At 44.4% G+C, this 20,181-nt stretch overlaps 1 protein-coding gene across 6 annotated transcripts in view; it reads right to left on the bottom strand.

Annotated features, from left to right (window-relative positions):
• The window catches only part of nfia (nuclear factor I/A), a 157,377-nt gene that overhangs the window by 13,547 nt on the left and 123,649 nt on the right, over positions 1-20,181 (bottom strand). For 2 of the 6 annotated variants that reach the window (XM_061738111.1, XM_061738113.1), the window contains exons 6-11: positions 18,732-18,859; positions 18,042-18,092; positions 13,307-13,471; positions 7,492-7,670; positions 5,132-5,297; positions 3,629-3,717 (exon numbers count right to left, since the gene is read on the bottom strand). In XM_061738111.1, coding sequence (XP_061594095.1) covers positions 3,629-3,717; positions 5,132-5,297; positions 7,492-7,670; positions 13,307-13,471; positions 18,042-18,092; positions 18,732-18,859 — 778 coding nt within the window. The remainder of the gene's footprint in view (positions 1-3,628; positions 3,718-5,131; positions 5,298-7,491; positions 7,671-13,306; positions 13,472-18,041; positions 18,093-18,731; positions 18,860-20,181) is intronic. The other 4 variants (XM_061738115.1, XM_061738117.1, XM_061738112.1 and 1 more) reach the window with 3 other exon arrangements.

Genomic DNA, 20,181 nt, shown 5'->3' with positions numbered 1-20,181 from the left:
GCCGGTACGACGCACTCTCCTCGCATACTACGCGGGCGACGTTACGGTTGGTGGTGCACGTGAACGGACGTGAACGCAAGCCGTCGTGAACCCTTCAGACTTATCTGTCACTCCATTTGGTCGCGGTGCAGTACCCCCCGCGACCGCTAGGGGGGTGCGATCTTTTTCTGAATGGATTATCCGACTTTTCCGGTCACAGTGAATCAAAGAGATAAGGACAACTATTGTGCAAAAAACCAAAACAAAAAAAAAAAAAAATCACACACACACGAAGAAAAGAGCGCTGAAAGTTCACGACTGCTTCACGAACCGGAACCGGAAATGCGTTGCTACCAAGAAAACCAATCACAGCCCTCTCGGTCTGTGTTGGTCTGCCACCTCTTGACGCGTAGTTACAATTTGTGGGCACGGTGTGGCGTGCGGCGTGGGGTGCTCATTGCGGCGCAACCTGCGACGCACGCTCGGCTTCGATTTAACGCAGAACCATAATCCAGCCTTAACCCAGTGTCGGCTAAACCAGCGGCCATATCTGATCTCACTACCAAAACATCTGGTAATTCTGCTATTCAGCTCTTCAGAAACCTGTGGGTGATGCTTCTTCTATGGTTTTGTACCGTCTGTGGTCTGAACCGACGACAGCCGCGAGTCTCCTGGTAAAAACAATCGTCATTTTTACTACGACGGTGCAGCGATCAATACACGAGCGTGTCCGTCCTGTTACAGTCTTCAAGGTGAAACTCCACACTCACACAATAAGTCACATAAACTGTGTGGGTGTGTGCGTGTGCATGTGTGTGCGTGCGTGTGTGTAAAATGGTAAAATGTTGAGTCAGGACAAATAAGTCTGAGAGAGACAGGGAGACTTACAGAGATGCCTGTTGCCATGGAGGAGGTCTGGGCAGAGTTCTGGACTGGGATCAGGGAGGTTTGGACTAGGACTAGGACTAACAGGAGGGTCCCCGCTTATGATCCAGGTCCTGGTCCAGGTTTATTCCCTCCTAAAGGGGAGTTTTTCTTGCCACTGTTTGGTTTAAGGTTTTTCTCCCACTAGGGGAGTTTCTACCTGCCATTGTTTATGTAATAATTGCTCGGGGGTTTATGTTCTGGTCTCTGGAAAGATCCTAGAGACAACCTCTGTTGTAATAGACGCTATAGAAATAAAATTTAATTGAATTGAATAGAACTGGATGTGTGGGGTTGGGACTGGCTTTGTTGGGGTTATAATAGAGCAGGACTGGGGGAGATTAAACAGAGTCTGGACTGGTTTCGGTAGGTGTTTGGAACCGGTTTGAACTGGAAATGGAGACCGGATGGGTTTTGATGGGTTCTGGAGAGGACGCAACCTTTTAAAGCTGGACTGGGAGGGGTCAGGGTTGGATTAGGAGTCACACAGTGTTTTGATGAGCTGTAGAAGGAGCTTGGTTTGGGTTTAGCGAGGGTCCTGTTTTGGACCAGGTCTAGATGCGGTTAAAGCAGTTTTTGGTCTTAGTGACACTAAAAGGACATGAAACCCCCCACAGAGCTCCCTGGTGCCAACTCACTTCCTCCGTCTCCGTGGACAACCATCACTGTCGCCCTTAGCAACCAACAAGTGTAACAGACCCGTGCGGGCACCATGCCCAGCCCAAACAAAGCCCACCCCATCTGCTCCAGAAGAAAAAAAGAACTTAAAAAGCAAACAGACTGTCCTGTTGGTCACCATGGCGATGGGGGAGGGACTGTTGACGATACAGTCTTGTTTCCAGGGGGAATTCGAAAGGAGGGGTTGTGCATATTTGTTTCTTGCCACAAATATATTTTAAATGTTCCCACGGAGGCTCGGCAGCATCCCAGCCAGATAAATATCAAACTTGGAACTGAATCCAGACTTAATTCAGCAATTCTCTCAGAGGACGAGGTGGTGACACTCTTCAGGTTGTCCACCGAAATGTCCTTCCGGGTTTAACAAACGTTGTCTTTTAAAAGTCTGCACGTGAGCAAAGCCGTCGTTTTTAAAAGCTGTGTTCCTGATGTCATCCAACTTCCTAGAAATGGCTTCCTGTCCCTCTTCATGTTCCTTCACGTGTTATTTACTAAAATAGTGTACAGACTAGTTTTCTTCATACTTCTACATAAAAGTGTCCCTCTACAGTTTCCTAACTTTTCACAAAATGACCACGCTTTGAAAAGAAGGTCATACTTTTCCCAAAGTGCTAAAACAAAACAAAAACTAAGAAAAGAAAAGAAAAAAGGCCTCGTCTCATGAAAAACAAATGTTTTTTTGTCCAAATACCCTGACTTGGCTAACGCAAAAACAACGTCCCCACTTTTCACAGAAATGTCTCTACTTCCAGGCTGCGACTTTCTGCTTCATTTTACTCAGATTGATCTCCCACATCTGATGACTCCCAAACAAAAAGCTTGTGCAGGAGCAGGATTTAAGGAAACGCTCCTCATTAGTCCGGGTCGGACACAAAACCGACATCACAACAGCAACCCGCTGAGACGGAGCGGGAATAAATAACCGGCTCGGGTTCTGGCAGCAGTGACAAACACCTGGTCCATGTCTTCACTACTGTGTGTGTGTGTGTGTGTGTGTGTGTGTGTGTGTGTGTGTGTGTGTGTGTGTGTGTGTGTGTGTGTGTGTGTTTGAGAGAGAGTGGTGGCCTGCAGTGAACTAGACTGTCGATTTATTGACTCTGTCACAGGCCACCACTCTCTCTCTCTCTCTCTCTCTCTCTCTCTCTCACACACACACACACACACACACACACACACACACACACACACACACACACACACACACACACACACACACACACACACACACACACACACCAGAGCAGTCAAGCATGTCTAAATTGTCAATAGAGGACTCCCAACTCATCGCCATCTACATTGTGTGTGTGTGTGTGTGTTTATGTGTGTGTGAGTGCATGTGTGTGTGTGTGTGTGTGTGGGATGAGTTAAGTCAAGGTTGCCCAGTCGTTACACTCTTCATAAATCAGCTGGTAAACAGTCCCTGTGCTACACGCACAGACACACATTGGTGTCAAAAGGGGACGTTGCGTTCGCTGACCGTTAAGTATCAAAGGCTAAAGATTAAGTTTATCAAATCTCTTCAGAAGCTTTTATCACCAACTAAAAATGGTTGGTGCTCCAAACAAGGGGTCATGAAACCATTATCCTGTTTCAGAAGCAAATCAAAAAACAGAAGAACCTTTTTTTTCCCACAGCTGTCTTACGGCGGGACTCGAGCCTCATCCTGAATTCACTGGTTAAGTTTCCGAGAGAAACTTGCAGACGTTTCTAGAACCATTGGCAGCCAGACCGGCGCTACAAGAACATGTTAAATACAGTAGAGATTATAAATGAGATTTGTCCCTGGAATGCGTGAGTCCAGGAGTTCGTGGGGCACTCAAGACGGCAGCTGGACCACAAAACAACAACAGCTCATTGCCATTTTCCATTGGCATTTTATGACTATTTTTTGACTCTCGCAGTAATACGGGACAAAGTGGGTCCCTTTTTTAGCTCAATATGAGACGTACTTTAGTTTATAAATACGGGACGATTCCGTTTTTCAAGGGATGGTTGGAGACCCTAGATGCGGGAGGCCCCGGAGCAGCCGGAGATCGGGTGCTGTTACCTGTGGTTGCTGAGGGATGTTGAAGCCGGGGTCTCGGGGGCCGACGCTGACGAACCGCTGGGCTGGGGAGGTGGTGGGGGTGGAGTAGGCTGCAGGTACAAACACACAACTCAGCCCCACTCCTGAACATCCAGGAAGTGGTTAGCACAGCTAAGCATAAGCACTGTTAGCCTAGCGTGTGGGTAAGTTAGCAGATCTCTAACACAACTTCACCTAAACATGCAGTGAAATGAGCTCACTGACAACTGACAATTGACATGTCAATAAGGTTTTGAAACAGATCTGGGATTGATCTGAAAGGACTAAAACGTTGGCAGGATTCAAATAGTTCTGGCTCAGATAAGTGTATTTCAGTCAATGGAAGGGATTGTGTGAAATTTTTTAAGTTAAGTTAAGAGTTAAGTCAGAAACTTGCAGAGCCCCCGCAGACTGCACCCCAGTTACAGCCTCAACACCCAATAACTGAGTAGAACTGAAACGACCCATCATTGATTGTCTCCTGTATAAGAACACTTGAGTCACAAATTCCGATTCTTCTCGTGCTCATTTGTAGGTCCTTTACAGCGAGGAACTCAAACTATTAACCTGATTCACTCTGTGTTGTGATCTAAAGACGTTATAAATTAGTAATTAGGTAATTTTTACCTCTCTGTCTGCTGTGCATTTAGTTTTTCTTTAAATTACCCTAATATGTTGTCATGGTAACTCCGCTAGACTTAGCAAAATGTATGTTAGTTAGCTAAATTTATTTTAAAACATGAAGTTCAATTTGAAATTTCTTCCTAAATTGTCAGGTTATGAAGTCAAATTTCTGATTTTTTTTCTGAGTTAATAAAATCAGAAACTGAAAATTTAATTGTAAAAATTATTTTAATTTTACATTTATAAGTGTATAAAAACAGAAATTCAGAGTTTCCCTTTTTCACGGTAATTCAAATTATTCTAAAACGCTGTCATGCTAGCTCTACTAGCGCCACCGCTATATTTTGAGTTCAAACTGAATTAAAACTTTAGAGTTTACTGCAAATAAATTATGAAAACTATATAAACTATATACTATCTCATTTTTAAAGTCAGAGATTTTGGGTCCTCTTTGACATAAAAAATGTTTGACAAGTTTATAAAGTCAGACAGAAAAAACTTTTTTTTGTGATCAAATGTTTTTATTTATATTTCATGATTTTCTTATCCAAGGTGACTGAAAAAAAAACTAAAAAGGGAAAATTTCAGTTTTTTTCTACAGATTTGTGAGTCAAAGAGAAGATACATTTTTTAATAAAAAGTTATTTCATTCATATTATAAAGTTTATAGAGTCAGAAAATCTTACATTGTGCTTTTATAAAATTGGAATTTCTCAATTTTCTTAAAGATTTGCAAGCTATAAAGTTGAAATTTCTGCATTATAATTTTTTTAAGTCGGTTAAAGTCAGTATACGTCTATAAAGTCACAAGTTAATTGAGTGTGTGTGAGTGTGTGCTTGTGTGTGAGTGTGTGTACTCACTGGGGGAGGTGGGGGAGTTGCCCCCCCCCTCGGTGGAGGAGGTGGAGGGGGGCTTGGCGTCGACCGGCAGCGGGACGGGCCGGGCCATGGGGGGAGGCGGCGGGGGCGGCAGCATGGGCGTCGGCAGGAAGGGGTTGTGGACTTTCCCCTGGGAGCTACCGTTGGGCTGGAGGTGGAGGGGGGCATTAGAAAACACGAAACACGTTCCACAGAGCCACAACAGGTCGGCGACGCAGCAACCCCCGAGTGTGTGTGTGTGTGTGTGTGTGTGTGTGTGTGTGTGTGTGTCAGCAGTTTCCTGCTTGGCCATAAAGTATTCTGCTGCTGTTGGCATTTTATCCTCCTGATCTGGAAGCTGCTCCTCTCTTCTGTCTCTGGCTTCTCTAAAACACACTCAAGTTCCTCCTCCACTTCTAACCTTCGTTTTTTAAATGGGAAAACAGTGAAAATCATCTGATTGTACTCATTCTTAAAGGTCAAATGCGACTCAGACATCTTTCTTCAACTGCCATTCTTTATTTACCAAAAATGTGGTGAAAAAGGATAGAAAAACTCATGTTGGCGGTCCTAAGCCCAGAGGCCCGGACTTGAAGACCCCCTAAACCGGGGGGGTCTTTGGGTCCTGAGGGCTGCTTTCCTGCATGTTTTAGACGCTTCCCAGCTCTAACACAACGGGTTTAGACAACCGGGTCATTCAGTGCGTTTACATGGGAAGTTAAATTCCTCTTTAATTCAGAATTAAAATAAAATCTGATTTAAAATTAGTAAAAATTACCGTGTAAACACCTAATTCCAAATGAAAATGGCCATTCCGAATTAAACTTATTTCCGAAGTAAGTGGCTGGTTTATTCCGATTTTAAATCCGAATAGAATAATTCCGCAATCATGTATACACTCATTCCACTTTAAATTAATTCCGGTCTTTCTGCGCTGCTCGTTCCCTCGCCCGTCTGTCTCCATGACGCTTATATTCCGCGCTGGGCTTGTTTTCAAAACAAAGTTTCAAGATGGCAAGCAGTAAACGGTGGTCAAGAGCAGAGACCATTTATTTAATAAATGGCTTGGAGGACCTGGAAATAATTAAAAGAACAGATGGCAAGAAACATAAAAATTGTGAGATTTTCAAAGTTGTAGCAGCTAAGCGGCTAAGTTTGTTTTTCTTCCGGTAGACGTAACTTCCAGTCCGCCCCCCTATCCAATCAGAACCTTCCCAACCCCCAGACCTTAAGAGGAATTGGAGAAAGACCATCAAACGTGTTTTCCATGTAACCCTCAATTCGGAATTACTATTTCCATGTAAACTCGAAGGAAAATAGTTTATTTCGGAATTATTTAATTCTGAATAATTAATTCCGAATTAAAAAACATCATGTAACCGTGGCCATTCACAGAAGTTGATCCGACCTTGGTGAAATGATGGAGATCCAATCAGCTGGGATCTATAAACATGCAGGACGGCGACCCCTGAGAGCATCAGCAGGTGTCCACACCTCTGTTAAAGCAGATGTTTGGATGTCTGGAAGAATTCAGGGCTGTGTTAACACAATGCCAGGAGGGAAAGACATCAGCAATGGATTTATTGCTGCACCCTTCACAGGATACGCCGAGGGGACACAGCTGAACGTTTCCTTGAAGCCCATGAAGCACATGTGGACTAACACCCCCCGCCCAGGATCCCCTTGAGGATGATCATATATTATATTATGTTACATTATATCATATAATAATATAACATATTATATTATATTGACAGTTGGTGATACCAGCAGGGCTTTCACAGTTTGAAGATGGAAAACCATGACTTTACAATCGAAAACCCTCAAAGAAGGATTCCATCACGGCCAGAGACCAGCGGATTCTACTGGACCCCAGGAGGAGGCCGGTCATGTTACAGCCCCGAATGACCCATTTGATAAAATGGAGGACAACATTAGCAACATTTGAAAACCACATACTGCCCACTGAACCACTGTAGTGGCCTGTGGTATTATGGGATACAGTATCAGTCTGCTGTGGACTAGTTATTTGCCTAGGAAGTAGCAAACTGTCAAGGTATTTATTGCGTATTGTCGACTACATTTCAGCAAAATCAGTTTGTTTTGACAAACCATGTAAAGCTTCAAAAACTTTAGTTTTCTTTCACTTTAAACTAATAAAACCAAAAAATATTTACATTTGAGAAGCTGAGACCAACGTTTGTCCTTTCCATATTCATGTGCGGCAACAGTTGCTCCTCTATGACTGTGGCTGATATCTTTCCCTTTTTGAACTGCATCAGTACTCAGATGATTTTGATCATGTTTTTCCACAAAATAAGTGTGTTTTGAGTGTGTGCAGGTGTGTGTGTGTGTGTGCTTACGTTAAGGAAGCCCACCTGTCCGGCCTGCTGGGCGGAGTCAGGACACACCAGCTGGACGAACTCCTTGAGCGTCTCCTGGGGGTGGTACCTGATGGCCGGGTGGGAGAAGTAGGAGCCGGGCTGCTGCAGGATGGGGGAGGATGAGAAGTGGAGGCCAGAGGGGGGGGCGTGGGGGCTCGCTGGGGGAGGGAGGGGGGAGAGAGAAGGGTATTAAATAAAGCTTCTTGAAGGAGTGCGTCTTAACATGCAAGTCCACAGACACGGTACAGGAACCAATAACAGGGCATGAGGCTCCGCCCACTCCAGCTGTCTCTCACAAAGCTCCTCCCCCTCAGAAACTAGCGGAAAAGCTGAAGGTTTTCTGAGGAAGTCAAGTCTTAGTTTCACTAGAATGTTTTCAATGACAGTTTGGAGGAAGTTCTTGCTTCATGAGTTGCATGTTTTCCCTGATAACTACTCATTTATGTGTCAATCCGAACTTGATTGACACTCTGAAACAGAAAGACCACATTTAACCTTGTATCTCTGTACACAGCCAACAAGAAAAACGTATATCTCTTCCTTCCACTCCACTCACAAACCCCCAAACAAAGACCATGAACCCCATAATCAAGAACTTTAACCAGAGACCCTACAAAACCAAGACCGTAAACCCCAAATCCCCAAATCCCAAAACCAAGACAGTCAACCAAACATGGACAGTCTTCCTACATTCATGTTTCCTACGTTCGGCCTGGGGCGGGTGGACCATGGGAGGGACTGATAGCCAGACCCGGGTATTGGCTCGCCGTGCTGCCTGGGGGGTGGGGGGGGTGTAGCTGCCTGGCTGTGCCGGGCCTCCAGGGGGAGATGGGAGTGCTGAGAGAATGATTCATGTCTTTTTTAGTGAGTGCATGTTAGTGTGTCTGTGTGAATGGGTGTCCATTGTCCAGCCTGGGGTTGGGGCTCTTTGCTGTTTGGAGGTTCCCGTTCCCGGTCTCCGCTTCCCCCTGTTGCCCTTGCAGCTGGGCGCACCTTTGCCTCTGGGGTTCCCGCTTTCATCGGGGTGGTTGCCGGTCTGCCGGCATCGGCTGTCGGGGTAGCCCCGTCTCTCCGGGCAGGCTGGCCTCTCACCGGGTGGGGGTTGTGGCCCTGGGGGGTGTGGACCTCCTGGCCGCATGATGGGCCCATGCCGGGTGGCTGGTGCTCGGCTGGTTCCTGGTCCATAACCGTGGGTTTCCGGGCTGCCTCTTAAAGCCACTCATCAGAAACCTCTGGGTGATGTCACAGGTGTGAGTCCAGTTCTTTTTATGCAGTCAGGCTTTTTTTTTAATCCTCCAAACGACAGATTCCACATAATTATCTTTTCATTTTGTTAGTTAAAAGCAAAAAAGTTCAATGTCCCAACTAAGTTAGTTAAGCAAACTCCTGAGTCGGATAGCGTACCTGCAAAATACAGTGTATCTCAACAAGCACGACTGTTTGAGGAAAACAAAGCCACCAAGTGCCCCTTCTCTCCAGTCTAATTAAGACTCTGATTGGTCTAATGTGCCCTGATTGCTCGTTAGTGGATGAAGCCTCGTTAATGCCTGATGTATGAGATCCGAGGAGGAGGAGGAATCACTTCTGGGGGGGTGGTCAGGGGGATAGAGAGACATTAGAAATGAAAGAGAGGAGGATGGAGGGATGAACAGATGAACGGATGGAGAGTTAAAGCTGCTGCACTAATTCACTTAAAGTCTGCTGTGATTTATCACTCTGACAACACACTCCAGAGTGTGTGTGTGTGTTTACAGTAATCATTGAATGGATGGCTCTCTCTCTTTCTCTCTCACTCACACACACACACACACACACACACACACACACACACACACACACACACACACACACACACACACACACACACACACACACACACACACACACACACACACACACACACACACACACACACACACACACACACGCATTAATAGAAATGACCTCAGTCAGTGTTCGACTCCTCTACTACGAAGCTCTAGTAATGGAAGTGCTCGGCTAGTATTGTGTTGCTGAAAGATGCTGCATTTGTGGGCTGCTCGGACAAGTGTGTTTGTTCTTATAAGCACATTTCTGGAAGTGTTCCTGAGTCCACGCACTGATTTCCATTACACAATCACGTATGCTTGTTGAGCGAACATATATCATAGCATTGACAGGGTACTGGTGCTCTACCCAGGCATACAGAGGTTTCTTCAGATTACATACACTCACCACTGTATTAGGTATACCAGGGGTTCCTAATACAGTAGATGGTGAGTGTATTTACATGTTACACAGTGCTAGTTAACTGTTGTAATTTAATGTCAAGTTAAATCCTTCATGTCAGAAGTAAATGCCATCCTTCAGCACATCATCCTCTGAACCAGGATAAAGACCACACGGCTTCATCCTGGTTAAGCCTGATGAGCTCACTACATTATTATTAAACAATGAAATGTCCAGTCTTGTTCCCACTGGTGGGTAACAACAAAATAAGAATAAAATAGTTTGAAATAAATAAGATTCACACAGGATGAACCAAAAGCTGATGGCCACTAGAGTCTGGATCCAGACCTGCAGTTTTGCTGAGATAGAAACATTTGAAACAATAATGATTTAGTCAAAATCAGTTAGTATTAAAAGTCGGCCTCACACGTTAACTAAGTTAAACTAAGCTAAAGTAGCTAGCTTATGGCAACTGAAATGACAATGCATGGATACAGCAGAATTAATATAAAATGACAGTTAGCACACATAGGTTAGTAAGAGCTAAGCATAGCTAAGATAGCTACCTTGGGGTTATTAAGGCAGCAACATCTGAAATGAGGGTGGAGGACTGATTACTGATTTGATCAGAATTAACATAAGACAACGTTAGTTAGCATTATGGGTTAGCATGGGCTAAGCTAAGCTGAAATAGTTAGCTTGTGGTAAGTGAATTTGAGTGGGAGTGTTTATACCCACTCTATTTCTCATTTACTACCTGTGATTTACAAGAACTTGCTAGTGCCTCAGCAGGCTAAAGATAAGCAGGACCGTTTTCAGGAAACCCGTGAAACCTGAGGAAACACCAGGAGTGTGTGCTGCATGTTGAACACACGGGGGATTAGTTTCACTTTGGAACAAGTCCCTCCTCATGTCTTCCTCCTCCTCTTCCCCTTCCTCTTCATCTCCATCTTTCCTCTGCCAACTTTTCTATGAAGAGGAGATTTACCATCAGGAGGTGAGATGGGAGGAAGAAGAGGAGGCTGTAGGTTGAGAATGAGGAGATTTTAAAGGGAATGAAGGATGGAGGGATGGAGAAGATCTGAACAAAGAGAAGGCAATTCATACTGTACCTAGTAAGATGGAGGAAAAGAACAAAGAAGGATTGGTGGGAACAAGGCCCTTAAAGGAAGATGAACTATGGACCAGAAAACCCAGACGAATTCTATGGAACTTCTTTAAAAGGTCTTAATTGATGGCCGATGAAAACAAGCCCTGCTCCACCTTCAAGCCTCCCATTCATCTAATCTGGTCCTTCAGGACAACTTTGGAGAACATTCAGCACTAAACTCATTACCACTCAGGTGCTTTTTCTTTTCAGGGAGATGACTGCAGTACTGATGTCTGCATGCAGGGGACACGGGTCCACAAGATGACTTTCAGGGGCCTCTACAGAGCATTCATTTGTCTGAACTGCACAGACCTGAACGAGTTCGTCTAAAACCGTTTTAGGGTTTTTTCAAGCTCGACGGGTTTGATTACAACTAACTGGTGCAACTGTTCAGTCAACATCTGAGGTCGTCCAAATGGAAGATGGACGCGACCTTACCAAATCCAAAACAAGAATGATGGCCACAACAGGTATAAATAAGTGGGTTTCCATTTTCAGGTGTTTTGGGTAATTTACTGGACCACAGCTGCATGCCTCCATTACCAGGAACTGCTTGACTGCTGAGATGTTCTTTGGGGCAGAAACACATCTCTGTCTCAGACCATAGAAAAGAACTAGAAAAACCTCTGATTTGCTTCTGAAGCCAAAAACCGGCAACTATGCAGAAGGAGCAGCCCTAGAAGTCGACTGGAACACACCTTTGCTAAATTACCCTAAGCTAGCTATTTTACCTTAGCTTATACTAACTTGTGATGCTAATACACTTACCCAACATTCATTTCGATCAAATGTCCTTCTTTGAGATGTCACTACCAAAAGTAAATCCAAATTGAGCACTGCCAGAGCTATAACAAGGACTAGTGTACCTCTGCTGGGACCTGGTCGCTTGGCCTGCTACTCCCAGGCCAAGCAATAGCTGGTCAGCCATGGTGGACTATGATTGGCTACCCGTTTGCAAGCGATTTGGTTAGTCAACCTGAAAGGATCCTGACATGGTCCAAGGTGAACAAAGGTTGATTGGAATATCCAGGTGCCGTTAGAAGCTGATGAACTAGAGACAGTCCTGGGAGGAGAGTTACTGTATACCAGACTGCTTTGTTAAGCTCAATCCCGGAACTCTCAAAGGCTTGAATCAAGGTAAGTAGATTTTCTTTCTCTTTTGTTCTTGATGATGTTTCAAATTTAACAGCATGACAAAACATTTCATCTTTAGACCAGAAAAAGACTCATGTGGTCACCAGGAGGTTAACATTAGCTTACTCCTAAGCTTCATCCTAGATTTGCTGCTATAGAGCTGCAGGGGGACACCAACATGATCCACTGAGTGGTGCCCTTCACCCCTCCTTGTCTTTCCTTTCTCAGTTATTAATTAGACGTATCTCATAACTATCACTGTTCTCCATTGTTCTTGTAGTTTGTAGTTCTGTGCATGTTTGCAGGCCAGAGCTTCAGGAGCTGCATGCTGCCCTGCAGTCCCACCTCTGATCATCCCACTGCTGCTTCCACCTGTCTGTATGGATGTCTGTTGGATATCTAAGGACATCTGACCTGACTTGACCTGCCTTATCTTTTGTTGTTCTTGGACTGCTGGCTCAATGAGTGATAAATTAATAACAGGCTGGTGTTTGTAGCATGGTAAAGATTCAGGTTTTTCTTTGGCATGCTGCATTTTTGTCTTTTTATGACGCGCTTTGGGGTTAGAATTGTCTTTTGTTGGATGTTAAAGACACTAATGAGGAAACCCTTACTGGCACATCACTTGTGAGTTCATCACACTGATTGTCAACCATTCCCTCACTCAGATGAAGTTGTCACCCTCAGATGAAAAGATCTCCATCATGGGGATACATAATGACTGTAAACACAAATAAAAAAAAACAACAACTGACCTTCGGCATCTGGGATGGACCATCACCATCCCCATGTATCTATATTCTAACTTAGGGCTCCGTACAAAGACCTCAGCTTCTTTAATTCTACGTGCTAACACTCAGCATCATCTTGTGTTACTTGACAAAAACATAATTGTATACGCAGATGACACTGATTTATGTTCCTCCAATCAGCCTTCCAGGTCTTGATTGGGAGAACTTTGTGTCGTCAATTTTCAAAAAGTACACTTAGAGCAAAATATACTTCCTTGATGACCAAATCTTTTCCAGAGATATCCATGCCGTTTTTAACAAGTCAATAAAAAACACATTCTGGAAACATTACAAAGACACAAGTGAGAAAGAAGAGGAAACGCCTTTTGCATTTTCCTTATCACCCCAATTTATCTGACTTGGAGTTTTAAAATACAGTCAGTCCAGGGGTTGGAGGTGTGTGTGTGTGCGGGGGGGTGATAAATAGTGTGAAAAGGAGGGATGAGGAGGTGCATGACGGAGGGGTGAGGTGGTGGAAGAGGAAGTGGGTTTGGCTGGGGGAGGACCTCACCTCGAGGCCCAGTAATGACGGGCCGGTGATGGTGTGTGAAAGCCATTCGGGGGGAAGAAGAAGAGGAAGAAGAGGAGGAGGAGGCAGAGCCGCTCGGCGATGGGGCAACGCCGCAGAAACCAGACCTCTCTGACTTCCTCAGAGTGGCGGCGGGCGACAGCGTCCCTGCCAAGAACCATGTGATGAGGATGAGGAGTGGTCACGGTTTCAGTTTAGCTGATGTTGTTACATGTTTATGCATCTCCAGGGGGGAGGGGAGGAGGGAGAGAAGGAAAGCGGATGGTGAAGGTTTGTTTGGGTCATGGTTCAAACAGCAGGAGGTGGGGCTTCAGGGCAAGAGTTTTTATGGGGAGGTAAAATGATGTTTGTATCACGTCAGTAGAATTCATATAAAACAATATATTCATTTCAAACAAGATTGATTGACATTCAGCTCATCCAATGGCTAGCCACTATCTTTTTCTCATCCGTATTGCTATCAAACTTAAACAAATCAATGAATTGATTAGCAGTCTGAACTAACCCAGCGTTGACTAAACATGATAGTAATTTTGGATATTGCCATCAAGTTAACATGTTAAACTGAATATTCCGCTTTTGACGCCGGCTGACAGCTATGGAGAAAGTTCTCTGGGGATAGGCTGAAAGACATGCTAGCTACTGCTAACTTTGATTGACATATGGTGGCTGTGTTCTTGTCGGCTTCCAGGGCAACATGGCTGTTCTCAGAGCGATGAAAAAGATGATTCAAAACTGCCCTTCAGAAACCAATGGGTCACGTGACTTATTGCTTCGTCCATCGTTTTTCTACAATTGACAGATTTACTAGGGCTGTAATAGAATGTAAAATACAATGAAGCATTGTCACATGACACACTGGTCTGAAGAACAGCGTTTTTTTCCCAAAGACTTTAAAATGCGAACAAAGACTATGTACTTTGTTCTGGTACAACGTGCTCCCATGTTGCTCTGGAAGCCGACAAAAACACGCCCAACGTATGTCAATCAAAGTTGCCTTTAGACACCAGCTCCTTCAGCTGATTCAATTCAATTCAATTTTATTTATATAGCGTCTATTACAACAGAAGTTGCCAACAGATGTTATAACAGAATGGCTTGCTTCACATGTTCTATAGGTGGCGAAATTAGCAATTACCGCTGCATTTAGCCAATGGTGGGTTAGTACAATCTCCCAGTTACAAGTGATGATGGATAGCTATTGGCTGAGCCGACTGTCAATCAAAAGTTTACGCTTCACATTGTAAACAAATGTATTCCTTTGTATGAATTCACCTGATGTGGTTAAATAAATTCACCCCCCTCAGAGTTGTCATGGATGTGAGATTAAACAATGCAAACTAGTGGTGCAACGGATCATCATTGATCCGTGATCCGTTCGGATCAATATCTTCGGTTCGGCACACACGAGATCGCATATTGATTTATGGAAAAAAAAAAGAAAAAAAAAGAAAAGTTGTGGCATGTTCAGTCCATACACACCGGGTGGTCGTGGTGAGCGGAGGCACGGCGAAGCTTGAACGCCCCGCATCATTTATATCCCCCGTATGGGAGCGTTTTGGCTTCCCTGTCAAATATAATGATGAAGGAAAGAGGTTGGTGGATGAAACCGTGACGGTGTGTAGGCGCTGTGGCACAAGGAAGCCTATGACAGTGGAATCACATCAAGCACGGCCACGCATTTGTAGCCACATCACCCCAATGTTTAACTGACAGGAGTGAAAACCGCTCAACAACCACATCACTGCGGCGTTTATGCAGCCCCTTGTTGCACAATCTGACCGGGCCACAGCCATCACAAACGCTTAGGGGTGCAGACTGGGGACGCAGTGACTGCAGAGAGGTCCACGCTCTCCCCAGACAGTGTAGACATCCTTGTCCTTTTGAAAAAGAGTTTGAAATTATCAGCTCAGGTCTTCTTTTCTTTCTTTCTTTTATTCTTCTTTGATGATGTGGACATTGGTTTATTTCACTATCCATGTTTGAAGATGATTGCACTTATGTTGCACTTTAAGTTGTTTTTTATCAATTATGTTAAAAAGAAGACATTATTGTAGACTTTAAGTTGATTTTATATATTTCAATTTAATAATTTTAAAGTGTTAATAAATAAAAAGACAAAACTTAGTTTAATTGTTGCATCTTTTTTTGTTGCGGATCCGAAAAATGATCCGATCTATGAGTTTTCTGATCCATTGCACCGCTAATACAACGAAAGTGGCTTTTTGAACCGGGCTGTAAATATGTGTTGGAAATATTTGTTAGAATTATTCAGATCTACAGCAGTTGTTGTTTGTTGTTTGACCTCTCCAGACTTTCAGGAAATGGTTTTGACATACAGAACAGACCAAAAGTTTGGACACACTTCTCCATTTGTTTGAATGAGAAGGTGTGTCCAAACGTTTGGTCTGTACTGTATAATAATAAAACCATCTGTTTACTGTACTATTGCAATCTGAAAATATATTTTTAAGGTAAACAGAACATAAAAGAAATGTATATATATTTATATTTATTTACGGTTGAGTGGCGTGTGTGATGATGAAGAGTTGGAAAGGTTTCGTCAGGTGGAATCGAGGCAGTCTCCTCACCACGTTTTTGATCTCCTCCTTGTTTATACCTCCGTTTCTATTTCATTAACTGCTTCTGCTCAGTTTGCACCACTTTCTGAACCTGATGTATCTTTTGGGAGTCATAAGCTTTTTACTCATCTCCAGGTGCATTTGCTAAATACTTACATCTGGGTTTTGTTTATTTTGCATCTTTTTGTTGGTGGTTTGCATTAACTATGTTTGAATAGGTCTAAAATCTCTAAAATAGGTCTGCCCATCGCTTCGCTGGACCTATGAAAGTCACTTCACTGAAAGCTCTGCAAAAGAGGCAACCGGACATCCGGGCTGGCTTGGTCCCCCAAGAACCCAGGAATGCTGGGCAAATGGACACTCAGCCAACTTAGGCCAATTGGGAACCTGGAATCCCTCTGTCACGGGACACTTGGGCCTTTTAGGCCAACAGAGCAGTGGGTTCCCCGGACACCTAAAACTCCTTTAAAAACTGGAATTACACCAATTGAACAGCTGTGGACAAGCACTTGGGCTACCTAGACCAGTTAGGAACGTGGGATGGCTGGCCTACTTCACAACCAGTGAATGCCAAGGCCACACCTTTAACTCCGTAGTCTCCTAGATCAACTCTTAGTTCTGTTGCTGTTGGCAGAGACTGCTGTGGGGGCTCCCATGATGCACCGAGCATCTTCACCCTGTTATTCATCTCAGTTTAAGATTGTCCTGGATCATTTAGTAGCATTGACATTGTGTATTTTTTGTAGTATTTTCTTCTCTGTTCTACAGGTCCCACCATGAGGATGTTGGTTTCTGCAGGTCCTACCAGGAAGATGTTGGTTTCTGCAGGTCCCACCATGAGGATGTTGGTTTCTGCAGGTCCCACCATGGTGTTTTTGGTTTCTGCAGGTACTACAAGGAGGATGCTGGTTTTCTGAAGGTCCTACCATAGTGATATTGGTTCTTGCAGGTCCTATTGATGGGGATGTTGGTTCCTCCTGGTCCGATTGATGGGGATGTTGGTTTCTCCAGGTCCGATTGATGGGGATGTTGGTTTCTCCAGGTCCTATCCATGGGGATGTTGGTTTCTGCAGGTCCTATCCATGGGGATGTTGGTTTCTCCAGGTCCTATCCATGGGGATGTTGGTTTCTGCAGGTCCTATCCATGGGGATGTTGGTTTCTGCAGGTCCTATCCATGGGGATGTTGGTTTCTGCAGGTCCTATCCATGGGGATGTTGGTTTCTGCAGGTCCTATCCATGGGGTTGTTGGTTTCTGCAGATACTACCAGGAGGATGTTGGTTTTCTGAAGGTCCTACCATGAGGATAATGGTTCTTGCAGGTCCTACCATGGTGATATAGGTTCCTGCAGGTCCCACAGTTAGACAGTTAGCCCGTCTGGACAATTGATGGCCACCTAGACAACTCGAACGCCTGGGTTGGCCCTAAAAAAAAAAGGACAGCTTGACACTGAGGTCATATAAGCTAACCAGGCCTCCGGGACTCCTGGGTATCCCGACAACCCAGACCGCTTGAGCAACAGTGGACAGGTTGAGTGGGTCCAGGAGACTACTCATTAATGCTGCTATTTATTCATCTATTAACTTGATCTAATCAAAATCCATCCCTCCATCCATCCATCCATCCATCCATCCATCCCTCCATCCCTCCATCCATCCATCCATCCATCCATCAAGCCTGTTTTTCAGTGCATGCAGTTCGTACTTCAAGAACGGAGCAGTTGACTGTAATAAGTTGTGACTGATCAATGTTTACATCATTAAGTGATCTAATCATGTGACCTAGAACGAGATAGTCCACCACAGCAGTAAGTAAACACTCCTTTCAAGCACTCTTAAAACACACAATGACTTTTCTCCACAGACATCGGCCAATAACGAGCCATGATGACATCATCAGCATGCTGCCAGGTGGGGGAAGAAGGCGGGGGGAGGTGAGGACAGGTGTGAAGACAAACGGGATCCGGCAGACGGAAGCAATCACATGACAATACGAACGACACCCATCCACGTATTTCTGTCCATCATGAGCAAGAGGAGGTGAAGAGGAAGAGGAAGTGACGAGGAGGAGGAGCAGGAAGAGGAGGCGGACTCACAGACACGTAGACAGAACATTAAGTCGTGTTGTCGTCTTTACCTTGTCGGGAGATGAACGAGCTAGCTAGAGAGCCACGCAGCTTATATCCAGCTTTCCAACGCAAGAAGGAAGAAAGGAAGAAGAAAAGACACGGAAAGGAGAAAGAAAAAGGCACCATGAATACACCGACTGGGAAAGAGCAGAGAGAAGGAGAGATGTCTGTCTGTGGGAGTGGAGGAGGGAGACATGAATTTCAAAAACATCTAAGAAAAACTAATGTAATAGCTAAAAATCTTGTTGAGTGTGTCACTGGGATTAGAGGAACCGCATTAGCCTGGTTTGAGACTGGTCAAACTGGTTGATTCCGGTTTGCTCATGTGAACAAGGACTTCCAGAGGTGGTCTTGGTGTCCCACAGGGTTCTGGACTTGGATCGCTGCCTTTCTGTTCATACATGCTTCTTTTAGCTACTATTATTAGTCAACGTTCCCCCTCATTTCTGTATCAGTGACTATAACCAGATGGTCCAGTTGTGGAACCAGCTCTCAGTCCGGATTCAGCCGGCAGACAGCGTCTCTCTCCTGTAGTTACGCTACGAGACTTACACCCACTCGTAAATACACACTCATACATGCCCACAGCTGTTCAGGGTGGCGCGGTGTTAGGGAGATGAGGAGGCTGGGATGGCAGTCGTGGGTGTCGGGGACGGGTGTTGTGTAATCAGAGGTGCGGCCGCCCTGGTGACACGTACCTGGTTCCACATCGTGCCAACTGCTGGCCTGGCTGCCGCTGCCTGGAGACCGGCCCTGGCTGGGGTAGTAGGACTCCTCGCCCGGGCTGTCCACGTCCTCCTCCATGCACTTTATCCTCTTAGCAGAGCTGCACACACACACACACACACACACACACACACACACACACACACACACACACACACACACACACACACACACACACACACACACACATAGAAGACAGAATGAGTTAAGCAGCATTTATGGTTTACAGCTCTGATTTCATTAAGAAAATGTCAGCGACCTGAGTCCTATCACATGACCCAGACACAGTTACTTTTCATTTGTTTCTAAAAGGACCCAGAACCATGAGCCTTCCACCACTGCTTGATTCTGGAACATCAGCGCGTTGCAGCAGTTATTATTCAAATTATTGATATCATTTTAATTTTTTTTTTTTATTGAAAATGTTACAAGGCAGCACGGTGGCTTGGTGGCTTAGTTAGCACTGTTGCCTCACAGCAAGAAGGTTCCCGGTTCGACTCTTTCTGTGTGGAGTTTGCATGTTCTCCCCGTGCCTGGCTGGGTTTCCTCCGGTTACTCCGGCTTCCTCCCACAGTCCAAAAACATGCGTAGTAGGTTAATTGATGATTCTAAATTGCCCATAGATGTGAGTATTAGGGCTGGGCGATATATCGAGATTTTAATATATATCGATATATTTTCAAAAGCGATATGGTACGAGACAATATCGTTTATATCGATTTTTTTTTTTACATTTTTTTTTTTAAATGATTTTGATATAGCTTATTTTGTGACAAATTGACTTGAATGTTTTATTTGAGATTTGCACAAATGTTTTGTTATTTGCACAACTGTCAACCTCAGTGGAAAAGTCTGCCTGTTACTGTCTACATTGTATTAATTGCACAGTGTATTTTAATTTAATTGTTATGCAGGAAAGGGATATTTGTTTTATTTTATTCAAGAAGCATTTTTATTCTATATATGCAGGCAGTTTATTTTTATTTCATTTGTTTTATACATTTTGATATTGTGCAGACCTCTGTTAACAAAGGTACCTGTGTGACATTTGGCACGAGGCTTTGTATTAAAACTGACTGTTTTTTTAAGGGTTTGCCTCAGAAAAAATGAAGCTAACAGAGATGCTATGCTATAATGTTTTGGGGGAAACCCCAATTAAGGCACAGAAAAAATATCGAGATATATATCGAGTATCGCCATTTAGCTAGAAAATATCGAGATATGACTTTTGGTCCATATCGCCCAGCCCTAGTGAGTATATCTGGTTGTTTGTCTGTATGTGGCCCTGAGATGGACTGGTGACCTGTCCAGGCAGGGGTCACTGCCTCTCACCTGAAAATAGCTGGGATAGACTCCAGCAGACCCCCGTGATCCTGCAAAGGATACAGCGGGTATAGAAGATGGATGGATGGATGAAAATGT

Source organism: Cololabis saira, chromosome 13 (genome assembly GCF_033807715.1).
Source record: "Cololabis saira isolate AMF1-May2022 chromosome 13, fColSai1.1, whole genome shotgun sequence".
Taxonomy (NCBI): Eukaryota; Metazoa; Chordata; class Actinopteri; order Beloniformes; family Belonidae; genus Cololabis; species Cololabis saira.
The sequence above is the reverse complement of the archived record's forward strand: the minus strand, read 5'-3'. Positions and strand labels throughout refer to the sequence as shown.